This window comes from Chionomys nivalis, chromosome 8, assembly GCF_950005125.1.
Source record: "Chionomys nivalis chromosome 8, mChiNiv1.1, whole genome shotgun sequence".
NCBI lineage: Eukaryota > Metazoa > Chordata > Mammalia > Rodentia > Cricetidae > Chionomys > Chionomys nivalis.
Window position 1 is genome coordinate 87,633,478 of NC_080093.1, and position 25,954 is coordinate 87,659,431.

The window sequence follows — 25,954 nt, forward strand, 5'->3', positions numbered from 1 at the left end:
GCCTTGAGCATCTGGGTAAAGCAGAATGTCTGGGCAGGGCATCTGAAAGACTCCAAAAGTAGAGCAGATCCCTCCCTGGGACTCTGAGGGTACCTATACTTTAGGTGCACAAGCTCATACATATACACATAATTTTAAAAATTGGGGCTAGGGTGGACTCATTGGTTAAGAGGATTTGTTGTTCTTGCAGAGGACTGAGGTTTGCTTCCAGCACTCATATGGCAGCTAACAACCATCTTCTGGCCTCTGTGGGTACCAGGCACACACATGGTACATAAGCAAAATACTCATACACATAATCTTAAAATGCAAACTCGGTATTGTGGTTCATGCCTGTGAGTCAAGAGGATTGCTCCAAGTGTGAGGCCAGCCTAGGTGACTGTGTACTAGGTCGGTCTGCTACTACAGTGTGAGATCCCGTCTCATCTGAAAAAAATCAAAACAGAAACAAAATAAAAAATTTTTAAAATTATAGTCAGTATATAAGATTTAAGATTTTTCTCCTGGAGGAAGTGAAGGTTAATGGGGTAAACACTTGAAAAGGGGTTAAAAGAGCAGCTGACAGCACGGTTAGACACCGCTGTGAGGGGCACAGGGGCTGGTAGTCCCGCACTGGAACTCCCTGCCAGGGCTGGCGAACCGCTTAGGACAGGGTGTATCTGCTGCTGTCTTCTCATAGCCCACTGTGGTACATGGGGGGCAGGGTTTCTAACACCAATAAAATGAATTATTTTTATTTCCCAATCTCTCCCTTTATTATCATAATTAACACTTCCTTGGAAAGCCAGCAGTGAAAGCTGTCCAGACAGCACCATTCCCTTACTGTTTTCAGGCACACAGGATATGGACTTCTATAATCTCAAGTTAAAATGGGCTCTGAAAAACAGACCCCAGTTCGCAAAGGCTGACCCCCTACAGCCAATACTAAGAGTAGGACCCATATATCCTTATTAAGACAATCATAAGGTGGTTTTATTCTTGCTACTTAAAAAAAGAGTGACGTGATGGCAGTGACGGTCAGCTTCATACGGGGAAGACCAAGTCCACACTCTGCCCCGAGTCAACCGCGACCACATGAGTCTTCTTGGTTAAGGGGCTTGAGCCCACAGTGACAGAATAGGTCCCTGGATACACTTCTATGTAGAGGTCTTTAGAGATGTCCTGGGCCTGAAAGGAAAAGAGGCAATGCGGTTTAAAGTCTGACCTCAGAGCCATGTCAGCACCTCCACCAGGCTGTCACTGTATGCCAGGGGTGGAGAGAAATGTAGATATGGGGTCCCGCTTTCAAGGCTCAGCTTGGTCACAGGATGGCACTGTTGTTTGGGTGACTCTCAGCCTTAATGCTTGTTGCCTTCTCTCTAAATCTGTGAGAATATCTACTTCACAAGTAACATGTGAAAACTTTGTGAGTGAAAAAGTGTTAGAGAAACATGACGAATTCTAAAAAAAGCACCTGCCAGGTGTGGTTGTTCACAAACTCTGTGAGTTTGGGGCCAGCCTGGTCTACATAAGAGAGTTCAGGACAACCAGGGCTACACAGAAAGAGAAAGACCCCGATTTAAAAAAAACAGAGACAATGCTAGGTGGGGGAGTTAGGCAGAAAGAAAGGCTTGGGAATCAGTAGAGAACGGCACGTACGCCTGACAAGGCGTTGGGATAATGAATGACTTTTTGATCATGCTTTGCCGCACTCCCTTCAGAAGGATGAGGCACTGTTTCTCCCCCAAGCTAACAATCCAAATGGACGCCCTCTGTCGCTGAAGCACTTACTTGGAAGATGGGCCCTTTCATGTTGCAAAGCTCTGAAAGCTGGAGCTGATGGACGGTGTTCAGAGCTGCACTGAGCACAGACCATCCTCCAGCTAGACTCCATACCTGGCTGGACGGTGGCTCAGGGCAGGTGCACTGGCAGGGGATGGGCCTTAGTGACACGGCAAATAGGAAAAGTCACCAACCAGGAGAGAGCAGGTAAGAGTCAAAGTGCATCTGGGCTGAGCTGGGCATAGTAGTACACACCTTTATTCCCAGTACTTGGGAGAAAGAGGCAGGTGAGGATCTGTGAGTTCAAGGCTAGTCTGGTCTACCCAGTGTGTTTCAGGACAGCCAGGGCTACATAGAGAGACCCTATCTCAAAGAAAAAAAAAGCGCATATGGGTTGTTACTTAGCTGGGTACTCCGCTTTGACCCCCCTCCAGATCCCTGCCCTTAGAAAACCCACCAAGTGGTGGCTCCTCCCCTGGAGCCACTCAAGACTGAGCCTACAGGGTATTTAAACTGCCTCTTGGAGAACAGTCACATGGTTTTTTCTGGCCTCCTCTCCCAGAATCATCTCTGGGGGTCGGGAAGATCACCTGGGAATGTTTGTGCTCAATAAACTTGGTCTTTTACTTTTAATCTGGTTTGATTTGAACTACTGCGTCACCGGAGACTTCAGTTGCTACTTCCTATGTGCCCAATGCTTGGAAGGAACACCAGGCAGAACTGTCGTTCTTACAGCACACACGGGAGACTAATGAAACCGCTGGCCAGAAAATACAGCAGGCACAAGTGATATTTGTACTTTCATGAAGTTTTGTATCGCCTTGCCTTGCTGGCAGACTTGAGGTCAACTTTTTCAAAAGCTACTTTACGTTATCTTTCTTCCACTTCCAATAACCTAAAGGTCCAACGCCTTTCGCCGATGTGAGGATGGTGGCGATGGCACGGCTGTTTACCAGGCATCAACCGTGTACAGGGCCGCAGAATCATCTCCATACTCGGCAGAGCTGAGGTTAGCGTGTTCTTATGTGGGCTGGAGAGACGGCTCAGCAGCTATGGGCACTTGTTTCCTGCTCTTGTAGAGGATGCAGCTTTGGGTCCCAGAACCCAGGCGATGGTGATGGTTCACCCTGTAATCCAGTTCTAGGGTACCTGACACTTTCTTCTGGCCTCTGAGGGTACCAAGCATGCATGTGGTATACATACATACGTGTAAGTATACATGTATACAAATAAAATAAATCTGAAAAAAAATCCATCTTCACACTGGAACTTTAGGCCAATCAGAATTACGAAAAGCAGCACTAATGAAGACACCCACAGCTGACAGCTTGCATTTGTACTAGAAGCAAAATTTTCAGTTGCTAATTACTCTAGAATATCCAAATCCTGGTTAGTAACAAACTATATACAAACAACGAAGGGATTTAGTACAGTGATATGTCTAAGTTCCTTCTTCAGAATTCCAGCTCTTCCAAGTCCCAAACAAACTCCCCAGGCTCACAGATTACTTACTCCTTGGTCCTCAAACTTCTTGGAGTAGAAACTCATATCTACTTCTTTTTTGTCCCACAGAAACATTTCAAATGTTTTGGAAGCCAGTATCAGCACATGTAGACATGCTGGAATTTCAGCAATGGCTGCATTTTACAAGCAGAGGTCAGGGCCTCCCACTGCTTCAGCAGATGGTGAAATCCTCGCAGGAGCCCATGGCAGCCCAGCTGGCCTAGGAAGTGAGCTGTGAATACTTCACATTCTTTCCAACCACAGCTATGAGCTGAGGCCACAGAGCAGCCCCTGAGCCTCTAGTGGAGGAAAAGGACACTAAGAAAACAGAGTTTTGCAATGAACCAAAATCTTGTGGACCCTCAAGTGTAAACCTCTCAATTTGAAGACACTGTAGAGCCCATACAAATGGAGCCCAATTGGTAACAGGTCAGTTGGCTTACAGAAGGGTAGTGAAGCCCGGCACAGAGCTCTGTACTCACAGGCCAGGATGCCTCTCGAGAGTGCTCTGATGTTTGGTAGCTGCTTCCTGGACCAATAGATGTCTCTACTCTGCCGTTTCTCTGCTGAGATAAATATTGATTAGGACCCGAGTTTTGACCTTCTGAAAGCAAAGACATTTTCTCTTCTCTTACTAGGATTTCCTTCGCCTTTTCTCATCTGTCGCCTGTTATTAACCATCTCCTTGCTACAGTTACAGCTGTTTTTAGCTATGTGTTTTCCATTATTGCTTTTTTCCTTATGTGAGCTTTGGAGTCTGGCAAATGAGTTTAAATCCCATGTCCTGTTACTCACTAGTAGGATTCACTTAACTCAGAGCCTTGGTCTCCTGGACTGTAACATGGGCTCCTTGATGGAAGGAAAAGACTGAAATGCTGAAGTCATGATACCCACAGACTTTCTTGGTATATCAGGGAACATGGAAAGCCTTAGAAGCACCCCTTTGGTACTCCACAGGAAAGAGGATTGTCACTCTGCCACATATACAGCTCACCTAAGCTCTCTAAGGAGAGAGCAGGCCAGGGTGGAAAGGGGATTTCAGGACACAGACTCCGGTGACTCCTTACATCCCAGAGAAGAACTCAAAGGGTTCTTGCCGCCAGCACTGAGTCCACTCATAACCCATGCTCACTCCTGTCATTTTTGCTAAACCTCTTCACTCTACGACCCTAAGATGACTCACAGGCCAGAGAAGTCAGGGATTTTAATCTGAACTTAAGTCTGCCATCTTTGAGTATAATTAAAGGAGTTTAAGAAAACTCAAAACCAAAAAGTCTACTTCTGTTGAACAAACAGAACCTCTGGCCTTCACACAACACATATTTAAAAGACATAGTGTGAGCGGGCTGTGGTGGCGCACACCTCTGATCCCAGCACTCAGGAGGCAGAGGCAGGAGGATCTCTGTGAGTTCAAGGTCAGCCTGGTCTACAGAGTGAGTTCCAGGACAGTCAGGGCTTTACAGAGAAACCCTGTCTCGAAAAACCAAACCAAACCAACCAACCAACCAAGACAGAGTATGTGATGAGGGGCTGCTAGCTCTTATCTTTATAAAAAACTAAGGTAGTCTCAGCCACTCTGGAAGCTGAGGAGGAAGAATAACCTAAGACCAGTTCAAGACCAGAGTCGGCAACACAGCAAGACCCTGTCTGAAAAACAAAAACATATGAGACAACCTCTGCGACACACGCATTTCTTTTTCAAAAGTTATCAAAGACATGGCAGTATCACTATCTCAGTAAGATAGAACTATTAAACAATCTCTTCCCTGGGGGCTGGAAAGATAGTTCAGTGGCTAAGGGCAGAGGACCCATGTCTGGTTCCCAGTGTTCATGCTGGGTGGACCACAACCACTTGGTGACGCCCACTCCAGTGGACCCAACACCCTCCTCTAGACTTCTTGGGCACCTGCGTTTATGTGCACATACCCAGACACAGATACACACAGTTAAAAATAAAGTCTTTTTTGTTGCTGAGACAGTGTACATAGCTTGGCTGTCCTGAATTTCTCTTTGTAGATCAGGCTGACTCCAAACTCAAGAGAGTCACCTGCCTCTGTCTCCCAAGTGGTGGGATTAAAGGCCAGGGCCTGACTTAAGACAACAACCCTCTTTTGTATTCCTAGATATACACAGGAATATATGTGGTTCTTAAGCCTGCCCCAGAACTCCACGGCCCAGGATTACAGGTTCAGTTGAAGATCTTAGAGTGAAATAACCTTGCTTCAGACAAACTTCTGTTTCTCTGAGTTCCTGGATGCTATGAAGTCACACGTGTCTGCTAAGCACTGGAATGCTGAGTCACAGAGGCATCTGATGACACAAAACCCCACAGAGACTTCCAAATCACAGCCCCAACCTTGTGAGGCTACAGGCACGGCGTGGAACGCCGAAGACACGTACCTGCTCCTGACCGTGCCCTAGGTCTGAATGCACGCGCACTTCTGGAGTCTGCCTTCTGTGGTAACGGGAGACGTGGGTGGACCCTCCTTCCTCTGGCACAGATGAGTAGTATTTCTGGAGAAATGATGGGAGAGAACACTTAAATGTTCTGGCCAAGTCTTCAGAAAGACTCTCTGATACTTGTGCACAGAAAGGTTAAGGGTGGAAGCATGAGAAAAGGCCAGTCACCTGTCCTTGGCCTGAGATGCTAACACAAGGATATTGCATTTGGATGGTTTTGCTGCCACCTGCTGCCTCTGGGGGACAAGAACTCTGACCAACTAAATAAAGGATCATATTCTCTGCTAGGGTAAAGGCTTTCAAATCTTCACTTCAATATCAAGTACATCCACCCTTTCATTTCCTCCCCTGACAGAGTTGGATCGACAATTCTGTGTTTACTTCCAGGTACTCAGGTGAGGTAGGGGAAGAACGTAGTAATTTCTTCATTGAAGAAACACAGAAGGCTAGAAAACAAACCTAACAGCTGTGCCTTTTGCCCCAGGGTTCTCCACAGGGGGAAGGCAAGGAGAGAGATCTCTAGTGTAGGAATAATCCAAAAGATCAGAAAAATTACATTTTTCTTGTTTGGTTCCTTCCTCCTCTTCCAAGATGACCTTGTATTTGCCCTTGACTCTGAGTGTGAAGACAACACAAGCTTGTTTGGCACACACTGTGGGACAGTGTCAAAGGAATGTGAGAGGAGGGAGGAGAAGCCTGGAGAGTCAGGATATGGACCTATGGCATTTCAAAGGCCGCTTTCAAACTTGAGCCAAATCCTGGACACTTTGCTAAATCTTCGAAAGGCTACGAAGTTCTGAAGCACCACTCTGTAATAGGACTGAAGTGGAACATAGCTCGAAACCCTATGAAGAACACTGGTTTGCTAAAGCCTCAAAGACAACTCTTATTTGACTGAACCATGAACCAGTGTCTAAGGTCACCATTGTATAGTAGAGCTGAATGTTCTCTGAACCATAGCTCTTTGCTTAAAAGCCTACTGTAATCTAGAGAATATTTGTAAAAGGCAGGAGTTGGGTATATATAACCCCTATACTCAGAAAGTGGGAAGCAAGGAGATCAAGACTAGGTAAGTAGCAGGCCTGAGAACAACCTTGAGATCTTACCTCTAACAAAACTGAAAGATTGGCAACTTGGGGATCTTTATACCTGGAGCCTGAAAGCATGGCAAAACCAATTCTTTTCTATTTCGCTTACACAACAATATCCTAAAATCCCAGCCATGCACAGGTAAAGCCTGGTGTGATTCTGAGAAAACAGAACCTGTGTTTTCCTTCAGCATCTGCCTTTAACATCCATCCCCTCAATCTCAGTTTATGTATGGGTTTCAGAATTTAAAACCTGTTCACTCATTTCAAGGAATACACCTTGCACGGTGTTGTGATAATTTGCTATTCATCTCTCAGTGGAAATCAAAGACGTCAATAATAAAGCTGGGGCTTCAGAAATCTGAACTTTACCATGGGAAGCTAAACACCATAAAGAGGGGAGCTTCATGTCTAGAGTGTACTCCCTACTTCTCACTGCTCAGATCACATGCCTTAGGTGAGTCTTCAGAGCGACCAGTTGGCTAGCTGAAAGCTACAGAACATGGTTTGATATTTGGGAAGTAAGCCTTGCCATTAAAAACCACACACCTGTATCTGTGTCACATGGCCATCTCTGTCACCAACACCTGTTTAGGAACCCATTGGGACATTCACTATGAACTGGAAACAAACATTGAAGGTTGAGACCTAACACACAGGCTTTCCAATTCAGTTTTTGATTCAATGCTTATTTTTTTTTTTTTTTTTGGTTTTTTGAGACAGGGTTTCTCTGTGGCTTTGGAGCCTGTCCTGGAACTAGCTCTTGTAGACCAGGCTGGTCTCGAACTCACAGAGATTCACCTGCCTCTGCCTCCCAAGTGCTGGGATTAAAGGCGTGCGCCACCACCGCCAGGCGATTCAATGCATTTTGAAAACCAAACAACTCATGAGTGATCCTGAGGATTTTAACTTAGTTGCAAAGGGAAAAAGGAAACAGCCTCAAATTAGACTTCATTGTGGAATCAGGAGCTAAGCACCATACTCCTTACACAATTGAAAACCCAATGAGAGCATAGGCCTTTTCTGGTTCGTTTCCTGCTGTGTCTTCAACAAGCAGAGTTAGAATGGAATGGATAAATGTTTGCTGACTGAATTCTAACTTGTGTTTACCACCTGGCTTAATTAACTGATTATAACCTGCTCATGAAGGCCCGTAGGTCCCAGGATAGAGGAGTGCTGATTCTTCCTGAGCACAGAGCAGGAGCACAGTGGGAGTTCACACCAACTCACCCCACACTGACTGGAAGTATAGTCCATGAACTCAGCCATTGTTCTGAAGGAAGCACTGAGGGTTGGGCGCCTCTCTTCTCTCTATTGGAACAAATGGCAAGTGATAGGTGAAACCTACTACTGCCTACTGGAAAAGGACAGCTTTTGAGAAATTGCTTCTTTTTTATTTTTATTTTTTTACTTTTAGGAAAGCTTCTGCAAGCTGAAATTTGGAAAAAGGACCTTGCTGAGAAAGAATTTTAACTCAGTAAACTAGACATGCAATTTATCCAGGATCTAAAATAATAGGTTAGCTGGCTTTACTTGCTAAAGCTGTTATTGTTTAGGGTTTTTGAGACAGGGTCCCATGAACACTAGATCCGCCTGCCCCCATCTCCTAAATTCTGGCACCACATTAAGAATTCTATTTACTTAATTTAGACAGGGTCTCACTATGTAACCCTAGCTGGCCTGAAACTTGCTATGTAGACCAGGCTAACCTCGAACTCAGAGATCTGTCTACTTCTGAGTCCTAGGTGGTATGATTAAGGGCGTGCACCACCACACTCCGCAAGAAATTATATTTTAAAAGTAGTCAAACAGAATACTACTATTCTTTCGTTACTTATAAAAAGAATGGGTCACATTGTGCTGGTGCATAACCCCTTTAAAACTAGTACTTGAGGCGTGGGCAGGAGTTCAAGGCTAGCCTGGGCTACTTGAGACCCGTGTAAAATCATAAAAAGTGTCAAAAGCATTTTCCAAAGGATTTTTCCACTCTGTCCAGATACTTTGCATCTTTTGGCCACTGGAGGTTCCCTCCGGCCCAGCGGGAGGTCAAGAATGCCTGGGTAGTGCCCCCCCAGCTCGCGCCCTCACCTCTCCTAGGAGGCGCTGGGGACCGGGGACCGACCATCGTTCCTGGTAGGGGCCCTGGCGGTAAAGGACCCCCACGCTGTCTCTGGATCGCTCTGGAGAATGCCAGTCCACTGCCCTTCTCTTGGCGCGCTCCAGCACTTCCCTCCCCAGCCGAGCCGAGCGCTGCAGCGAGCGCCGGTCCACCCCGTTCAGCGCCGCGGCCGCCAGACAGTACTCCATGTCTCCCTGGGCACACACACAGACACCGGCCCGTCAGCCGCACCCAGGCCCGGACCCGGGAGGACCTTTCCCTGCAACCCCAGCTCCCCCTCTGCCCGCATCACGCACTCCAAGCTGGGGACTGGAAGGGAGGACCCCAGCCCCGTATACTTCCGCCTCCCGGGCCCTGGATGCGGCCCCTCGCCAGACCTGCTTCTCCAGGCGCATGCGCGCAGCGCTTCCCCGGACACTCCCGCGTTCCCGCGGTCGCGCTTTCGCGCCAGTTGCCGGGCTAACTGCGGGGCGAGGTGGGCGGGGCCTGGCGGTGGGCGGGGCCGGGCTCGAGGGGCACGTGGTCCCGGCTCGAACTGGCTACTGACGCGACGCGGTGATTGTTCGAGGTCTTGTCCGCTGGGTCGGGTCAGCGTCAACTCCGGGGCTTGTGGCGCTGAAACATTTTTGAGATTGGGTGTCTGCAGCGGCTCTTTCGTTCCACGTTCAGAGGAATCGCCGCTCGCAAACCACTTTTGTGAGGAGGTGATGAGGCTAGCTGAGCAACTCGCCTGAGGAGGTAGGGCTGGGGACCGGGCGTTCTTCAGAAGAGCGCTCAAGGCTGGGGATGGAGGCCAGACAGGCCTGGGGGCTGTGGGTATGGGGACCGGCAGACTTGGGGTGGGGGATGCCAGAGGAGTGTGTGGGCGTCTCGACATACCCCCCCCCCCTCCGTAGCTTCTTCGTCTCTCCCTTGGAAGGATGGATTCACACAATTTTGTTTGTGAATTTAGTGATTTGTTTCGTTTTGTCGAGACAGGGAATCACTGTCTAGCCTTGGTTGGGCTGGTGACTCACTATGTAGACCAGGCTGGTCCTCCTCAGTCTCTTCCCCGTTGGATCTGGACCCACTTATAAGCATTAACATCTCTTTAAAATAAGAAATGGGTCAGTTACCTTTCTCAACACCGCTGGGTCTCAACGCTGGTGATGGTGCAGTAACCCCTGGTGCGCAGCAGGGCATGGATGGGGCAAAAGGCCCACTTGAAGGAACACTTCTCAGTGGGGGTGGTTCCCTTACGGGACACAGAGGAATTCTCAGACTGTAGGATGTGTCAATGGATGGGCTTGATCAGCCATGAATTCATGTGTTTTTAAGTACATAATTCAGTGAATCTTAATAAAATCTCATAGTTGTACCAATCTCATCACAGTCCTGCTTTGGAATATTTTAATTAGCCGAGAATGCAGTGTGGGGCCGGAGAGGTGGTTTGGGAGGGAGGCTCCGGGGAAGCATTTACCCTACAAGCCTAACTACCTGAGCTGCTCCCTGGAATCTATGTAAAAAGCCAGCCACTGTGGTGTGCATGCCTTAGCCTGCTCTCCTACGGTGACATTGGTGGAGGTAGGAAACCTGGCCAGAGCTCCCGGACTAGCTAGCGTGAAGTGTGTGCTTCAGAGAAGCCGCAGCAAGACCCTGCCTGCCTCGAACAAGGTGGAAAGGTGAGAACCCTCTCCTAAAATTGCTCTCTCACCTCCACACACATTCTTTGCACACATGTGCTATATCCACCCACACGTAAAAAAAAATAGGGAACAAAAAGTAGCCTAGTATCCACCATTTATAATGAATTCTCACTCCTACCTGGACCTAGGTAGCCACTATTCTGATTGCCATCTCCCTAACTGCCCCGTTCAGGCAATTCATATAAATAGAATCAGATGGTATGTGACCCCTTTGGACTGGTTTCTTACACTTAGATTGCTTTGAGGTACATCTGAGTTATTGTATATTTTAGTACTTCATTCTTTTTAATGGATAAATAATATTCCCTAAACGAATAGATTGTATTTTGTTTATTCATCGTTCGGAATTATTTCCAGTTTGAGGGCTATTCTGATAAAGCATATAAGACTCTATAGACATTTTCATTTCTCTTGAGCAGATACTGTGAAATGAAAATTTTGAGGATATTTTAAATTTGTTTTCATTATGCAAAAGTGGATGTACTGTTTTATGTTTATATTCCCACATCTGATAGTTTTTCCTCATCCTCTCTTGATGTAGGAAGGTCATCTGTCTATTTGTTACTTTCATTGGTTAATAAAGAAACTGCCTTGGCTTTTTAATAGGGCAGAAAATTAGGTGGGTGGAATAGACAGAATAGAATGCTGGGTAGAAGGCCATGAGGCAGATGCCAGGTCAGACATGCTGAATCTTTCCCAGTAAGCCACCACCTCGTGGTGCTACACAAATTATTAGAAATGGGTTGAATCAAGATGTGAGAGTTAGCCAATAAGAGGCTAGAACTAATGGGCCAGGCAGTGTTTAAATGAATACAGTTTGTGTGTTGTTATTTCGGGTGTAAAGCTAACTGTGCGGAAGCCAGGTGGGACAAAAAGCAGGCCTGCTCGCCTCATCTCTAAACTCTCTAGCATTTGTTGTTTTTTAAACTTCGTTTGTTTGAGACAGGGGTTCTTTGTGTGACAGCCAGGAACTCTGTAGACCAGGCTGGTCTCGAACTCAGAGATCTGCCTGCCTGTGCCTCCTGAGTGCTGGGATTAAAGGCATGTGCCACTTTAGCCCGCCATTTGTTGTTTTCTTTTTTAAAAAAATTAAAGTCATTTTACTATTCCTGTGAGTGTGAAGTAGCAGCTCCTTGAGGCTTCAGGTAATATTTCATAATGACTGGTGCTGCTGTAGACTTTTTTCTTGTTATTTCTAGCTGTTCCTGTTTCTTCTTTGCTAAAAACCCTGTTTGTGTCCTTTATTTGTTTTGGTTTGTATGTCTTTTTTTAAAAAAAATACATTATTGAGTAATAAGAGTTCAAATTCCGAATAAAAGATTCTTTATTGGATGTATGATTTATAATATATTTTTCATTTTTAAAAATCTTTTCAGTGCTGAGGATTAAAGTACCCAGGGCCATTTGCGTACTAGTAAGGTGCCTTACTAGCAGTTCATTTTCTTTGTGCATGGGTGGGGTGGTGTTGTAAAGTGTGTCCTATGAGCAAAACAGCCACCATCTTCATCATATCAGCTGTGTTTGCTTGCAAATGTCCGTGTATCATGTCTGTGGACTACTGACTTTCCCTCCTAGAAGGAAAGATGAAGAGGGTCATGGACCTTTTACATGGATCTCCAACCGTGCCTCCCAGCAGTTTGTATGCAGTATGCCCAGATTGTTTAGGGACCCAGGTCTCAGGGAGAGGCTTTAGGATATAGGTAGGCTGGTGGGGGGAAGGGGAAGAGCCTCTATCTCTGTGGCTTTGAGGAAGCCAGCATCCAGACTGTGACAGTTTGTGAATTACTCATGATGCTGCCCATAACCCCTCACATCTCACTCTAAGGAAACCTAACAAATTCATTGGTTTTCCAGAGTGTACTTTGGTGGAATCATATTTGGCTTGTTGTTGGGACCTTATAAAGAGATCCTTTCCATGGGAGGAATTATCACAACTGTGTGTGTGTGTGTGTGTGTGTTGTGTATGTGGAGGTTATGAGTTGATACTAGATGTCCACTTCAGTTGAGATTTATCTTAATTTTTGAGACAGGGTCTCAGTGAACCTGGCGCTTGCCAGTTTGACGAGAATAGCTGACTAACAAGCTCCAGAAACCCTCTTGTCTCTGCTTCCCCAGCAATAGACAATGAATGCACACTGCCCTGTCCAGCTTTTATGTGGATCCTGGGCATCTGGGTGGTCCCGGCTCAGGTCTCTATGTATGTGCATGGCAAGCATTTTACCTATTAAACATCTCCTCATCTACCTTTATTTTTTTATTTTTAAAAAAGATTTATTTTGGGCTGGAAAGATAGCTCAACGGTAAGAGCACTGGTTGTTCTTCCAAAAGTTCTGAGTTCAATTCCCAGAAACCACATGGTGGCTCACAGCCACCTGTAGTGAGATCTGGTGCCCTCTTCTGGCCTACAGGCACACATGCAGGCAGAAACACTGTATACATAATAAATAAATAAATAAATATTTTAAAAAGATTTATTTTATATGCATTTGAGGTTTGTGTACATGGATGCATGTGCACCATGTGTGTGAAGGTGACCACAGAGGCTAGAAGAGGACATGATATCCCCTGGAAGTGGAGGAATAGATGGTTGTGAGCCACCATGTGGATGATGGGAACTGAACCCTAGTCTTCTGCAGGACAGCCAGTGCTCTCAACTACTGAGCCATCTCCCTACTTTCATTTTCCTTAAGAATTTCCTCTGAGATTTATTTTATGTGTATGGGTCTTTTGCCTGCTTGTATGCATGTGTATCTGAGGTGTGCGGTGCACATGGAAGCCAGTAGAAGACATTATGGGTGTTTCACCTGCTTGTATGTATGTACACCATATGCTTCTAGTAACCATGGAGGACAGAAGAGGGCATCAGAACCCCTGGGACTGGAGTTATTGACAGTTGTGAGCCTCCATGTGGGTTCTGGGAATAGAACCTGGGTCCTCCGGAAGAACAGCAAGTGCTCTTAACCACGGAACCATCTCTCCATACTCTCCCCTTTCATTTTATTAATGATGTCTTTTGAAGCACCAAGTTTTAAATTATGATGAAGTTCAGTTTAGTAGTTTCTTCTATGGGTTGTGCTTTTGGTGTCATATGTAATTTTTGCCTAATTCAACATTTTTCTTGTCTTCTAAAATTCTAATATTTTATTTAGTTTATATGTTATATGAGGTATAAACTCATCTCTTTAGATACCATTTGTATAAAAGACTATCCTTTTTAATTAGATAGCATTTGGTACTTTTGTCAAAAGTTAGTTGACTATGAGTATACAGAAATTAATTCCTGATCTTTTAATTCTGTTCCATTGATCCATATGTATGGCATATGCTATATTCTCTTGATTATTGTAAGTTTATGATAAGTCTAGAAGTTGAGAAGTGTAAATATTGAAATAGTACACAAAACTATGTTCTGTACTTTCAAAGTTGTTTTGATGCTCTAGGTTATTTATATTTCAGAAAATATGTAAAATTTTGTATAAAGACTTCTGGTGTTCTGATAGGAGTTGAGTTTAATTTTAGGTCAGTTTGGGGAGAACTGCAATCTTATTTATTTATTTATTATTCATACAGTATTCTGTCTGTGTGTATGCCTGCAGGTCAGAAGAGGGCACCAGACCTCATTACAGATGGTTGTGAGCCACCATGTGGTTGCTAGGAATTGAACTCAGGACCTTTGGAAGAGCAGGCAATGCTCTTAACCTCTGAGCCATCTCTCCAGTCCCCGAGAACTGCAATCTTAACAGTATTGGAGGGCTAGAGATGGCCCAGTGATTAAGAGGGGTTTCTTCTCTTCCATAGGACCCGAGTTTGGTTCCCAGCACCCACATTAAGGATCTCATCACTGCCTTCTCTTGACCTCCATACATGCTCATACATGTCACACACACAGGCACATGCACATATACATAAATAAAGGTAAATCTTAAGAAAACATGTTGTCTGGGTGGTGGTGGCATACACCTTTAATCCTAGCACTCAGGAGGCAGAGGCAGGTGGATCTCTGTGAGTTTGAGACCAGCCTTGTCTACAGAATGAGTTCCAGGACAGCCAGGGCTACACGAAGAAACCCTGTCTCAAGGGGAAAAAAGAAAAGAAAGAAGGAAAACACATTAGACTTTTGAATTCATGACATAGACTATCTACACATTTCTTTCAGTTTTCTTTAGTTTCTTTTTATCAGTGTTATAGAGTGGTTATTATTTGTGTCTTTCTTTCCCTGTAGCTATGGTAGAATAACTCTGACAAAATCTGTGAAGGGATTACTGTGGTGTACAGCTCCAGGGTACTGGGAAGTCCTGGCAGCCGGCAACTGAAACAGCTGCTCATGTGGCATCTACAATCAGGAGGCAGAGAATAATGATTGATAGGGTTTAACATTGGTAATGTCATTTTGTCTCAGTCCACCAATGAGCTGCTTACAAGATAGTGATGAGTTCTGCATTCGAAATTTTTCACTAGGCTGCATTAGACTTCACCCTTATTTGGAAATGTTCTTTCTGCAGCCAATCAGGGCCTGACCAGCTAGCCTCAAGCTTACTGCTATCCTATTTGCTATAAAGTTCACTCTGTAACCCTCTCTGGGGCTGCAATCTCTTCCCATCCTGAGTGCAGCCTGGAGGATTTAATAAAAGCCTGCTCAGCACCTGGTTAGCATCCCCCCGGCATATTTTCTTTAGTGATTGCTGGTGTTTAGCTAACTTTATCTTTTTTATGGAGTCTAGGGCCCAAGAGCAGGAAGTGGTACCATCCACTATTAGGATGGTCTTCTTGCTTCAGTTAACCCAATCAAGACAGTCCCTCACAGGTGTCCCCAGAGGCTTGTTTCCTAGGTGATATATATCCTTGGTGTCTATATTCTGACATATTGGTAATCAGTATTAATTATCGTGGTATTTCTTTCTTTTTTTCCTTCCTCCCTCACCATCTTTCTGCTTCCTACCTTCACCTCCCTACTTCTTGCCTTCCTCCTTCTTCCCCCCAGCTCCAGCTCCTTTCTTGGGGTTTTTTTTTTTTTTTTTTTTTTTTTTTTTGAGATAGGGTCTTAAATATTCCAGCCCGGTTTCAATCCTTCCTTTTTTCCTCCCTCCCTCCCTCCCTCCCTCCCTCCCTCCCTCCCTCCCTCCCTCCCTCCCTCCCTCCCTCCCTCCCTCCCTCCTCTCCCCTCCCTCCCCTCCCCTCCCCTCCCCTCCCTCCTCCCTCCCAACTGGTCTTTATAATAAAAACCTAAAGTCAGATATTAGGGGTTGAAAGCTGAAAGATCAGAGCAGAGCAGCCAGCCACGAGAGTTCTTACCTCTCCAAATGCTCAGACCAAACAGGCAAGGTCTATTAAAGGTGTGAGCCACCAACACCTGACTCTGATTCTCTTTTAGGCTGGGTCGATCTTGTTTAGCCCAGGGTAGCTTTGAACTCACAGAGGTCCATCTGCCTCTGCCTCCTGCTGGGATTAAAGGTGTGTGCCACTACTGCCTGGCCTCTATGGCTAACTAGTAAGTAGTTCCAGTTCTGGACTCTGATCATCTGGCCAGCTTTATTTGTTAAAGCACAAACAAAATATCACTACACTCTCCCTCCTCCCTCTTTCTCTCTCTCTCTCTCTCTCTCTCTCTCTCTCTCTCTCTCTCTCTCTCTCTCTCTCTCTTTCTCCCTCCCTCCCTCTTTCTCTCTCTCTCCCTTTTCTTTTCTTTTCTTTTCTTTTCTTTTCTTTTCTTTTCTTTTCTTTTCTTTTCTTTTCTTTTCTTTTCTTTTCTTTTCTTGAAAAGGTCTTATTTTGTAGTCCTTCACTGACCTGGACTTCACAATATAGACCTGGCTGGTTTGGAATTCAACAATCTGCTTGCTTCTGCTTCCAAGTGCTGGGATGAAAGGTGTGAACCACCCACCCAGACAGTTTCAGTCTTGAAGCATAGCTGAAAATGATTTTGAATTCAAGATTCTCTCGCCTCCATCTCCCTAGTACTGAGATTACAACCGTGTACTATCAGGCCCAGTTCAGTCCTGCATTTCTTATAACAAATGTATTAAATATTTTATGCTATTATGAATGTAATCGTTTTTTGTTTCATTTTCAGATTATTTATTGCTAGTGTTTAGGAATATAGTTGACTTTTTCTCCTTTGACATTAATGTATTAATTAATCCTAGTGGGGACTCTTTGTGGATTCTTTGGTATTTTCTAATAACAGGATTAGATCATCTATCTGTGCATGAAGAATAGCTGACCTGAGGGCCTGGTGATATACACCTTTAAATTTCAGGTATTTAGGAGTCTGAGGCAAGAGAATCTGGAATTCAAGGCCAATTTAGACTACTTAGGATCCCTTTATAAAACAGACAACCAACCAACCTTTATGTATTTATTTGTTTGTTTGTTCTTAGATTGAGTCTCTCTATGTAGCCTTGGTTGTCCTGGAAGTCGATATGTGGATCAGGCTACTCTCCTGCTGGTATTAAAGATGTGTGTCACTATGGCTGTCTCAATCATAATGTTTCAGTCAGGATTTCTGCCTCCTAATGCTGGCCATCAATATAGCATTAAATGGAAATGACAGGAGAACTTTGGTTCCTTGTTTGGAATCTTTTACCATTAACTATGTGGTGTATGGGATTTTTGTAGTGCAGTGCTAGAAACCCTAAACACAGGTCAGTGTGCCTTAGGCAGGGGCGCTTCCACCACACCACATCCCTGGCCTTTGCTTTTTGAACCAAGGTTCCTTTATGTAGGCCAGGCTGGCCTTGAACTTGCTGTGTAGACGAGACTCATTTCTAACTTACCTTCCTGTCTCTGCCTCCCAGGTGTTGGATTTACAGGGTTGCATCACCAATCCCTGTTTTGTGTTTGGAATTTGGGACATGCTATTTTTTTTCTTCTTGTTTTAATCATGAAAGGTTGCTGGATTTTGTCAAATGCTGTTCTGTGCATTAATCGATGTGACTATGTGGTTTAATTTTTGATTCTATCAATATGTTATATTAGTTTATATTTGTATGTTAGGCCAGTTTCTTGTCCCTGGGATAAATATCACACCACTGTGTATAATCTTTTTACATTTTGCTAGATTTGGCTTGCTAACATTTTATTGAAAATATTTGTATCTTCATGAGGGATTTTATCTCTAGTTTTCTATTTTGTGTCTCTGAATTGGTACAAGATTTTGGCTTCATAGAGTGACTTAGGAAATGTTCTATTTTCTGGAAGAGTGTGTAGAACTGGTATCATTCTTATTTGATTGAAAACATCTGTATCTGAGCTTTTCTTTATGGGAAGATTTTTAATTAATTCAATTTCTTTGCTTGTCTTAGATCTGTTTATATTTTCTGTTCCTTTTTGAGTCAGTTCTCATTTTTTCTGTCTTAGAATTTGTCTATTTCAATTTAAGTTGTCTAATTTGTTGAAAAAAACTTGAGTATAACAGCATAATCTTTTTCATCTCTTTAAGCTCTGAGTGAGGCTGCCTGGCATGTCTGTCTCTGTTTCTCTCTTTTTTGAGGCAAGGTCTTTATGTAGCCCTGTCTGTCCTGGGATTTGCTGGCCTCGAACTCACAGAGATCCACCTGCATTGCCTACCTCTGGATTAAAGGCATGTATCACCACATCCACTTCTCTCCCCCCCCCCCCCCGCAACCCCATAGGGTCTCTCTGTGTAGCCCTGGCTGTCCTAGAACTCCTGTAGATCAGGCTGGTCTAGAACTCAGAGATCCACCTGCTTCTGCCTCCCAACTGCTGTGATTAAACGGCATAATCTCCTATAAGGGTATATGGCTCCCATGACTGGAAAACCTCCTACCTTCTCCTGTACCACCTCCTCCTGAAAGCATCAAGATCACAACTAAGCTTTTAGCACACAGGGATGGACAGTCTTGATCCAAACTGGCTTATAGAACTTTTGTTTTCTGTAGGGTTCCTTTGCTTACACTTTTGTGATGAAAAGATATAATCAGTAGTCAGAGCAGAGATGTCAATAATTGGAGGAAATTGGCTGCCACAAGCCTCATCTAAGCTGTTCCAGGAGTGTAGTCACACTGCTGACATATGTGGGGAGAATGGATAGCTTCTGCAGTGCAAGAGTTCAGTCTTTCTAGTTCATTGGAATTTACAGTCTGGTAGTTTGAATGTGATTGGCCCTCATAAGCTCATAGGGAGTGGCAATATTAGGAACTGTGGCTTTGTTGGAGTAGGTGTGGCCTTTTTGGAGGAAGTGTGTTACTTTGGGGGTGGACTTTGAGGTTTCATATATGCTCAAGCCACACCCAGTGTCTCAGACTAGTTCCTGCTGCCTGTGGGTCAGCTCCTTCTCCAGCACCATGTCTGGCCACCATGTCTTCACTCTTATGGCTTTTTAAGGGGGCCTGCCACATAAATCACAAGCTCCCAAATAAATCACACAGAGAAGATTCTTTATTATGATTCTTTGCTATGAATGCCTGGCCTTAGCTTGACTTGTTTCTTGCCAGATTTTCTTAAATTATCCTGACTACCTTTTGCCTCTGGTCTTCTATCTTTTTCTATTTCTGTACACTTTTCTTTACTTCTTTCTCTATGACTTTCTGTGTAAGTGGGTGACTGGTCCTTGTTCCCTTGCTGCTTCTTCCTCGTTTCTCCTTCTGTTTATACTCTCTGCATGCCAGCCCCACTTATCCTTGCTCCTGCCTTGCTATTGGCCATTCAGCGCTTTATTAAACCATCAGGTGTTTTACATAGGCAATGAATCACAGCTTCACAGAGTTAAACAAATGCAGCACAAACCAAAGCAACACACCTTAAAATAATATTCCCCAAGGAGGACTTAAACCTGAAAATTTAAGCCACCCCAATTAAATGTTTTTCCTTTATAAGAGTTGCAATGGTCTAGTCAATGGGTGGTGGTGGCGCACGCCTTTAATCCCAGCACTCAGGAGGCAGAGGCAGGCGGATCTCTGTGAGTTCAAGGACAGCCTGGTCTACAGAGCTTTTTCCAGTACTGCCAGGGCAACACAGAGAAGCCTTGCTTTGAAAAATCAAAACAAAACAAAACAAAAAGTTGTCATGGTCATGGTGCCTCTTCACACCAGTAGAAACCCTAACTAAGACACAAGTCTGTCCAAGCCTTACCGAGGAAGTGACAATCCTTCGGTAAACCCCAGACTTCCAAAAACAGTTGCATCTAATAGATTCTGCTTATGGAATTATTGAGGAGAATGGTTCCTGTTATTTCCTACTCGTCTTCATGTTAAGGAGAAAACATTAAAGGGTCTACACAAGCTTCCAGTTGCTTCCCTGTGGTAACTAAGGCAGTGATGCCCTTCTTTGTAGATATTTGAAATAACACCTGATGGAGCATGAACATGGAATGTGGGGAAGGACCCTGAAAAAGAGATAGGCTCAGATTGTTATCTGAGGTGCCTGGACTAGGCTGAGGCATAGCAGGTATAGAAATGGATCTGTTGCATGCAAATTTGTTTTTTTGGGTATGGGAGTTTTATTCCTCATTGTTACTGGGAAAGATTGGACACAAAGTTGTTTGGGACAGAGGACACTACTAACTCGAGAAAAGAGAAAGTGACTACAGGTAGTTGGGTTTGGAGATGAATGCACTGGTGACTGGTAGAAAAAGCAGACAGAAAAGGCCAAGTGGACTTTTTGGAGGACAGTAGATTTCTTTGGTTCATAGTAGGCTGTCTCAGTCAATCCATATATCACATCATCTTTCTGCAGCTAAAGAAAGTAAAAGTAAGTTGCAGAACAGGAGCTCTTTAGTAAAGGTATAAGTGTCAGGAATAATTTCTTATACGCAATGGGGGCAGACAGAAATGTATTGGAAAAGGTTTTGGAGTGATCTTCTCTACCTATGAATAACTTTATTGTAGGCCACAACCAAATTACTCATCTAGCCTAAGTGTCTGTCCAAACTCAATTGAGATAATAGATCCAACATAGTTTGAAAAATTTATGGTTATGTAAAAAGTGTAAGAAAGAATTACAATTCTATAGTGTTAAAGTATTACGAACTAGGTGTGGTGGCTTGTATCTAACCCCAATATTAAAGAGGCAAAGGCAGGAGGATCTGAAGTAGAGACTGGTGAAGGATATATGGATGGAAGGAAGAGAAAAGATAGAAAAATACATGAAGACTAAGGATTAGGCTCAGTTGGGTAGAGTGTTTGTCTAGCATGCATGAAGACCGACATTTGATCCCCAGCACCACCCTGAGTGTGGTGGCACATGCCTGTAATCCCAGCACTCAGTAAGTGAAGGCAAGAAGATCAATTCAAGTTCATTCATAGACATATAGAGAGTTCAGGGCCAGCCTGGGCTGGTGACACTGCCTCTTTTTCCCACATAAGAAAAAAATTAATTTCTTTTTAAAAATTGATGGAGGTGGTTCTTGTATTTTATCTGTTGCTTTCATTGGTTAACTAATAAAGAAAACTGCCTTAGCCCATTTATAGGCCAGCCCTCAGGTGGGTGGAGTAAACAGACAGAATGCTGGGAGAAAGAAGCCGAGTCAAGGAGTCGCCATGATTCGCCCACCAGACACAGACGCAGGTTAAGATCTTCCCTGGTAAGCCAGCTCATGGTGCTACACAGAATATTAGAAATGGGTTAGATCAATATGTAAGAGCTAGCCAATAAGAGGCTGGAACTAATGGGCTAGGCAGTGTTCAAAAGAATACAGTTTCCGTGTAATTATTTCGGGGCATAAGCTAAGCCATGCGGGCGGCCGGGTGCCGGGGACGCAGCCCCGCAGCACATATTACTACAAAAAATCATTTTTTTTTTGTTTTTTCGAGACAGGGTTTCTCTGTGGTTTTGGAGCCTGTCCTGGAACTAGCTCTTGTAGACCAGGCTGGTCTCGAACTCGGAGATCCGCCTGCCTCTGCCTCCCAAGTGCTGGGATTAAAGGCATGCGCCACCACTGCCCGGCTTTTATCAGTGTTTTTTATCTTGTCCCAGGAGGGCGAACCTGAAGGCTGTGATAGCAGTTAGAAAGCTAAGACAGGGCCGCCCGGCAGACTGACAACCTGGTCTGCAGAGCGAGTTCCAGGACAGCCAGGGCTATACAGAGAAACTTTTGTCTCAGAACAACAAACAAACAAATCCCATATATATGCATGTGTACTACATGCCTGCCTGGTGGCTTTAGAGGCCAGAAGAGGGTGTCAGATCCCTTAGGACTGAAGTTACAGACATTGTGAATCTGTCATGTGATTGGTGGGGATTGAATCTTGTTCCTCTTGAAGAGCAGCCAGTGCTCTTAACAACTGAGCTAGTTCTCCAGTTCAAGAAAAATAATTAAAAAACAAGACAGGTGATGTGCCTATAATCTCAGCACTTGAGAAACTGAGGCAGGAGGATAACTGTTAGCTCAAACCCAGCTTGGTCTGCATAGTAAGTTCCAGGATAGACTGGATTACAGAGTAAAATCCTATATATATATATATAAACCTGCTTCTAAAATATAAACTTCTCATAAGGCTGTAGTGGGAGCTGCAGGCTGTGTTCCTGCCGCCCCAGCTCCTGGTCGCCTAATTGCTTATGCCCCAAAATAACAACACACAAACTGTATTCTTTTAAACACTGCTTGGCCCATTAGCTCTAGCCCTTACTGGCTAATTCTCATATCCCGATCAACCCATCTCTAATAATCTGTGTAGCATCAGTCTTACCGGGAAAGATTCAGCATGTCTGACCTGGCAGCTTGCTTCATGGCGTCTGCCCGGGAGAGGGGAGCATGGCCTCTGCTCCAGAGAGTAGAGCTGTCGAGTCTGAGCTCACTTCCTCTTCCTCCCAGCATTCTGTTCTGTTTACTCCACCACCTATGTTCTAACCTGTGAGGGCCAAGCAGTTTCTTTATTTTTTAACCAATGACCTTCCTCCATCATAAGGCTATAATGGAAATTACTAGAAAGACAAGATTTAATTTACCATGACAGTTCCATAAGACATTTTGACTATATACATGCTTCTTGAGCAATGAGATTCATGTGAGTTAGAAGTGAAGTGCAGCCCATGTAGCTGCCATGTGCCCTACAGGTGTGTGGTGTTTTGAGTGGGTTTGGCCCCCATAGACTCACTTGTTTGAATGCTTGGCCCATAGGGAGTGGCACCGTTAGGAGGTGTAACTTTGCTGGAGGAAGTGTGTCACTGTTGGTGTGGGCTTTGAGGTCTCAGGAGCTCAAGTCAGTTCACTCCCTTCTGCCTGAGGATCAAGATGTAGAATTCTCAGCTCCTTCCTAGTACCATGTGTGCCTGTACCCCACCATGCTCCTGCCATGACAATAATGGATTGAACCTCTGAAACTGTAAGCCAGCCCCAATTAAGGTTTTCCTTTTTTTTTTAAGATTTATTTATTTATTATGTATACAGTATTCTCAGTATTCTGTCTGCATGTGTGCCTGCAGGCCAGAAGAGGGCACCAGATCTCTTTTCAGATGGTTGTATCCACCATGTGGTTGCTGGGAATTGAACTTAAGACCTTTGGGAGAGCAGGCAGTTCTCTTAACCACTGAGCCATCTCTCCAAGTGTTTTCCTTTTTAAGAGGTGTTGTGGCCATGGTGTCTCCCTCTTCACAGCAGTAGAAACCCTAATGAAGACAAGGTACCATCATTCAAGCATTCTCAGTGCCTTTTTCTGTTCACTCTCTGTGTGATGCTGATTAAATCCAGTGCATTTGTTTTGTGAGAAGAGAGAGAGAATATTTTCACCCCAAAAGATGATAGTCTGTTTATCTCTATCCTCTGAAAGCATTTCCTGCCAAGCAGTTGAAACAGAACTTTGGCACAGCATCAGGAAACTGTTTGCTTCTGTTTACCCCTTCTAGATCCAGCTTCCCTAGGAACTGAAATGAGGGGTCTCCTTGAACTTCTTCATATTTAGAACTTCTTCATAGAACATCTCAGCACTGTGCCATGTGTCAGAGCAATGGGAACCCTGTTTGTGAGAGGAAAGACATCTGCTTTAGTAATAGGCTAGGGGAAAGTGAATTAATTCAATAAAATGTACTCAGAATATTCTTCTAAAAGATTTTCAGATAAGTCTGAAACCTTAATTAGGGGCTGGTGAGATGGCTCAGTGAGAGTGTGTTCGGTAGGGCACTCACCACCAAGCTTGATGACCTGAGTTCAATCCTCAGGTGGCACACGGTAGGAGAGAACTAACTCCTCCAAGTTGGCTTCTGACCTCTAAGTGTGCATGCACGCACGTGTGTGCCTCCCATATTAAATGTAATCAAAAATTTAAAAGGGGGGGCTGGAAAGATTGCTCAGAGGTTAAGAGCACTGGCTGCTCTTCCAGAGGTCCTGAGTTCAATTCTCAGCAACCACATGGTGGCTACCAGCCATATGTAATGAGATCAGGTGCTCTCTTCTGGTAGTGCAGGCATACATGCGGGCAGAACACTGTATACATAATAAATAAATCTTAAAATTTTTTTTTTAAGAAGCCAGGCATGATGGCATATCCCTTTAATCTCAGTGTTCTGGAGGCAGAGCCAAGTGGATCTCTGTGAGCTCAAGGCTAGCTTGGTCTACATAGAAAGTTACAGGCCAAACAGGCCTACACAGTGAGACCTTCTTTCAAAAAACAAAAGGGAAGCAAACAGATGGGCTGGAGAGATGACTTAGTGGTTAAGAACACTGGCAGCTTTTTTAGAGGAGCCCAGCGCCCACTTGTCAGTTCATAACCAGTGGTAATTCTGGTTCCAGGGGATCTGGTGCTCTTTTATGACCTCTATGGGCACTTCATGCACACGGTACACAGACACACTTGCAGGCAAAACACTCATACACACAAAATCAAAATAAATTTTTTTTAAAAAACCTTAAAAGATGGTGAATTTAAGATAAAGACACAACCACTTAGTACAACTGTTCATTGTGAGCAGGTTCCCATCTTCTCTACATAGTATTGTTAGATAAACTCGACATTACTTAATTCTTTTATCCTGCTAGATGTTCTAAGTAAGATTTCTATAATTTGGGTAAGCACCAGAAATGCAGGAGCAATGACTGGGGAGGAAGGACAGAAGCCACAGACACAGCAGTGAACAGCATGGGAATAGTGGCAAGAGAAAGAATTTATGGTGTGACTTGGGCCAGAGATCTGATGCCACAAAAATGTTTCAGACTGGGAATGTATCTGTGGCCCAAACCCAGAACAAGGTCACAGATTAGAATATCCAGTGGTTTCTGAATGGCAAGAATCCATGTAAACATCAGGTCATGGAGAAAAAAGTAAAGGATGTAACACAATACCAGCGGGAGGTAGATTGAAAGAATATATAAACGGCCATAGTTTAGAGGCTCGAATGTAATTTCTACCATTAGAACCTGGCCCTGGAACAACCTCAGCTAGGCAACACCCTTTGGAACCCTTTGCGATGATGTAGATCATGTACACACAGTGAATTACCTGAGCGAATTTGGAAGAACAAAAGAAGTAAGGATTCAAGTTGCTGTAGTTATACAGATGGACTCCATTAATGAGAAAATAAAGGTTTAAAAACATTGAGTAGCTTGGGTCCTAAAAGATGACTCAACAGGTGAAATACTTTGGCTGTCAAACCTGGTGACCTAAGTTCAGTCTCCAGGGACCACATGTAGAAGGAGGTTTACTGACTCCTTTATGACCTGTACATACATATATGCAAACACACACAGGTATTTATTTATTTATTTTAGTGTTTCTCTCCACGGAAGTCTTTAGTAAAAGGCGAAAGATTTATACGATCTGAAGAGAAACCAGAGTATCACACACAGGTTTTTAAAAAGGAATACAGCTCCTTGGTGGGATGTTGGCTAGTGGATAAGAGTGTATGCTTGCACAAGGTACAGAACCCAAGCTTGAATCCTCAGTATTCATGTTAGGAAAAAAATGTACAGATGTGGTAGTGGCCAGTAACTCTAGTGATGTGGGGGAATGGAGACAAGAGAATTGCTGGGGCTTGTTCACTGCCAACCTTGATATAGGTCCAACATGAGACCCTGCCCTGAAGGAATAAGGCAGAGATGATAGAGAAGAACACAGTATTTTTCATTGGTTCTATGTATAGACCTTCACACCTCTCTCTTTCACCTTCTCCAAAGACAACCACAACTAAACTAAGAATATGTCCCTTAGTTTTTTGTTTTGTTTTTGAGATAGCATCTCACTACGTTGCTCTAGTTGGCCTAAAGCCCAGTATGTAGACCAGGCTGGCCTCTGACTCATAGAGATTCACTTGCTTTTGCCTGCTGAGTGCTAGGATTAAAGGCTTGTACCACACCTCTTAGTTCTTTTGGACAACGTAGGTTCCTTACATCTTTCTCCTTGTGAGGTTTCAGTCATTAACTGAAGACTTCTGAGATGGAGATGGAAAGC

The 25,954-nt window shown here is 44.2% G+C and overlaps 2 protein-coding genes and 1 non-coding gene across 10 annotated transcripts in view; 1 reads left to right on the plus strand and 2 right to left on the minus strand.

Annotated features, from left to right (window-relative positions):
* Positions 1 to 743: 743 nt before the first annotated feature.
* Akip1 (A-kinase interacting protein 1) lies at positions 744 to 9,398 on the minus strand. Of its 8 annotated transcripts, none has more exons than XM_057778433.1 (6): positions 9,309 to 9,398; positions 8,901 to 9,125; positions 8,043 to 8,123; positions 5,665 to 5,778; positions 3,747 to 3,830; positions 744 to 1,167 (listed from the first exon to the last, which is right to left on the minus strand). In XM_057778433.1, the coding sequence occupies exons 1-6, from the start codon at positions 9,324 to 9,326 to the stop codon at positions 1,024 to 1,026; spliced, it is 666 nt and encodes a 221-aa protein (XP_057634416.1). In that variant the 5' UTR covers positions 9,327 to 9,398; the 3' UTR covers positions 744 to 1,023. The 8 variants fall into 8 exon arrangements, with proteins under 8 accessions (XP_057634416.1, XP_057634413.1, XP_057634412.1 ...); XM_057778430.1 differs by having other exon boundaries at positions 3,747 to 3,827; positions 9,228 to 9,368; XM_057778429.1 differs by having other exon boundaries at positions 9,228 to 9,368.
* Positions 9,399 to 9,497: 99 nt separating this feature from the next.
* Positions 9,498 to 25,954, plus strand: part of Dennd2b (DENN domain containing 2B) — a 199,668-nt gene continuing 183,211 nt past the window's right edge. The window contains exon 1 of the mRNA XM_057777384.1: positions 9,498 to 9,669. The gene's annotated coding sequence lies outside the window, so the exon portion shown is untranslated. The remainder of the gene's footprint in view (positions 9,670 to 25,954) is intronic.
* Positions 25,226 to 25,344, minus strand: LOC130880859 (U5 spliceosomal RNA). The gene has a single exon (XR_009057657.1). It is a non-coding gene; the product is annotated as a U5 spliceosomal RNA (small nuclear RNA).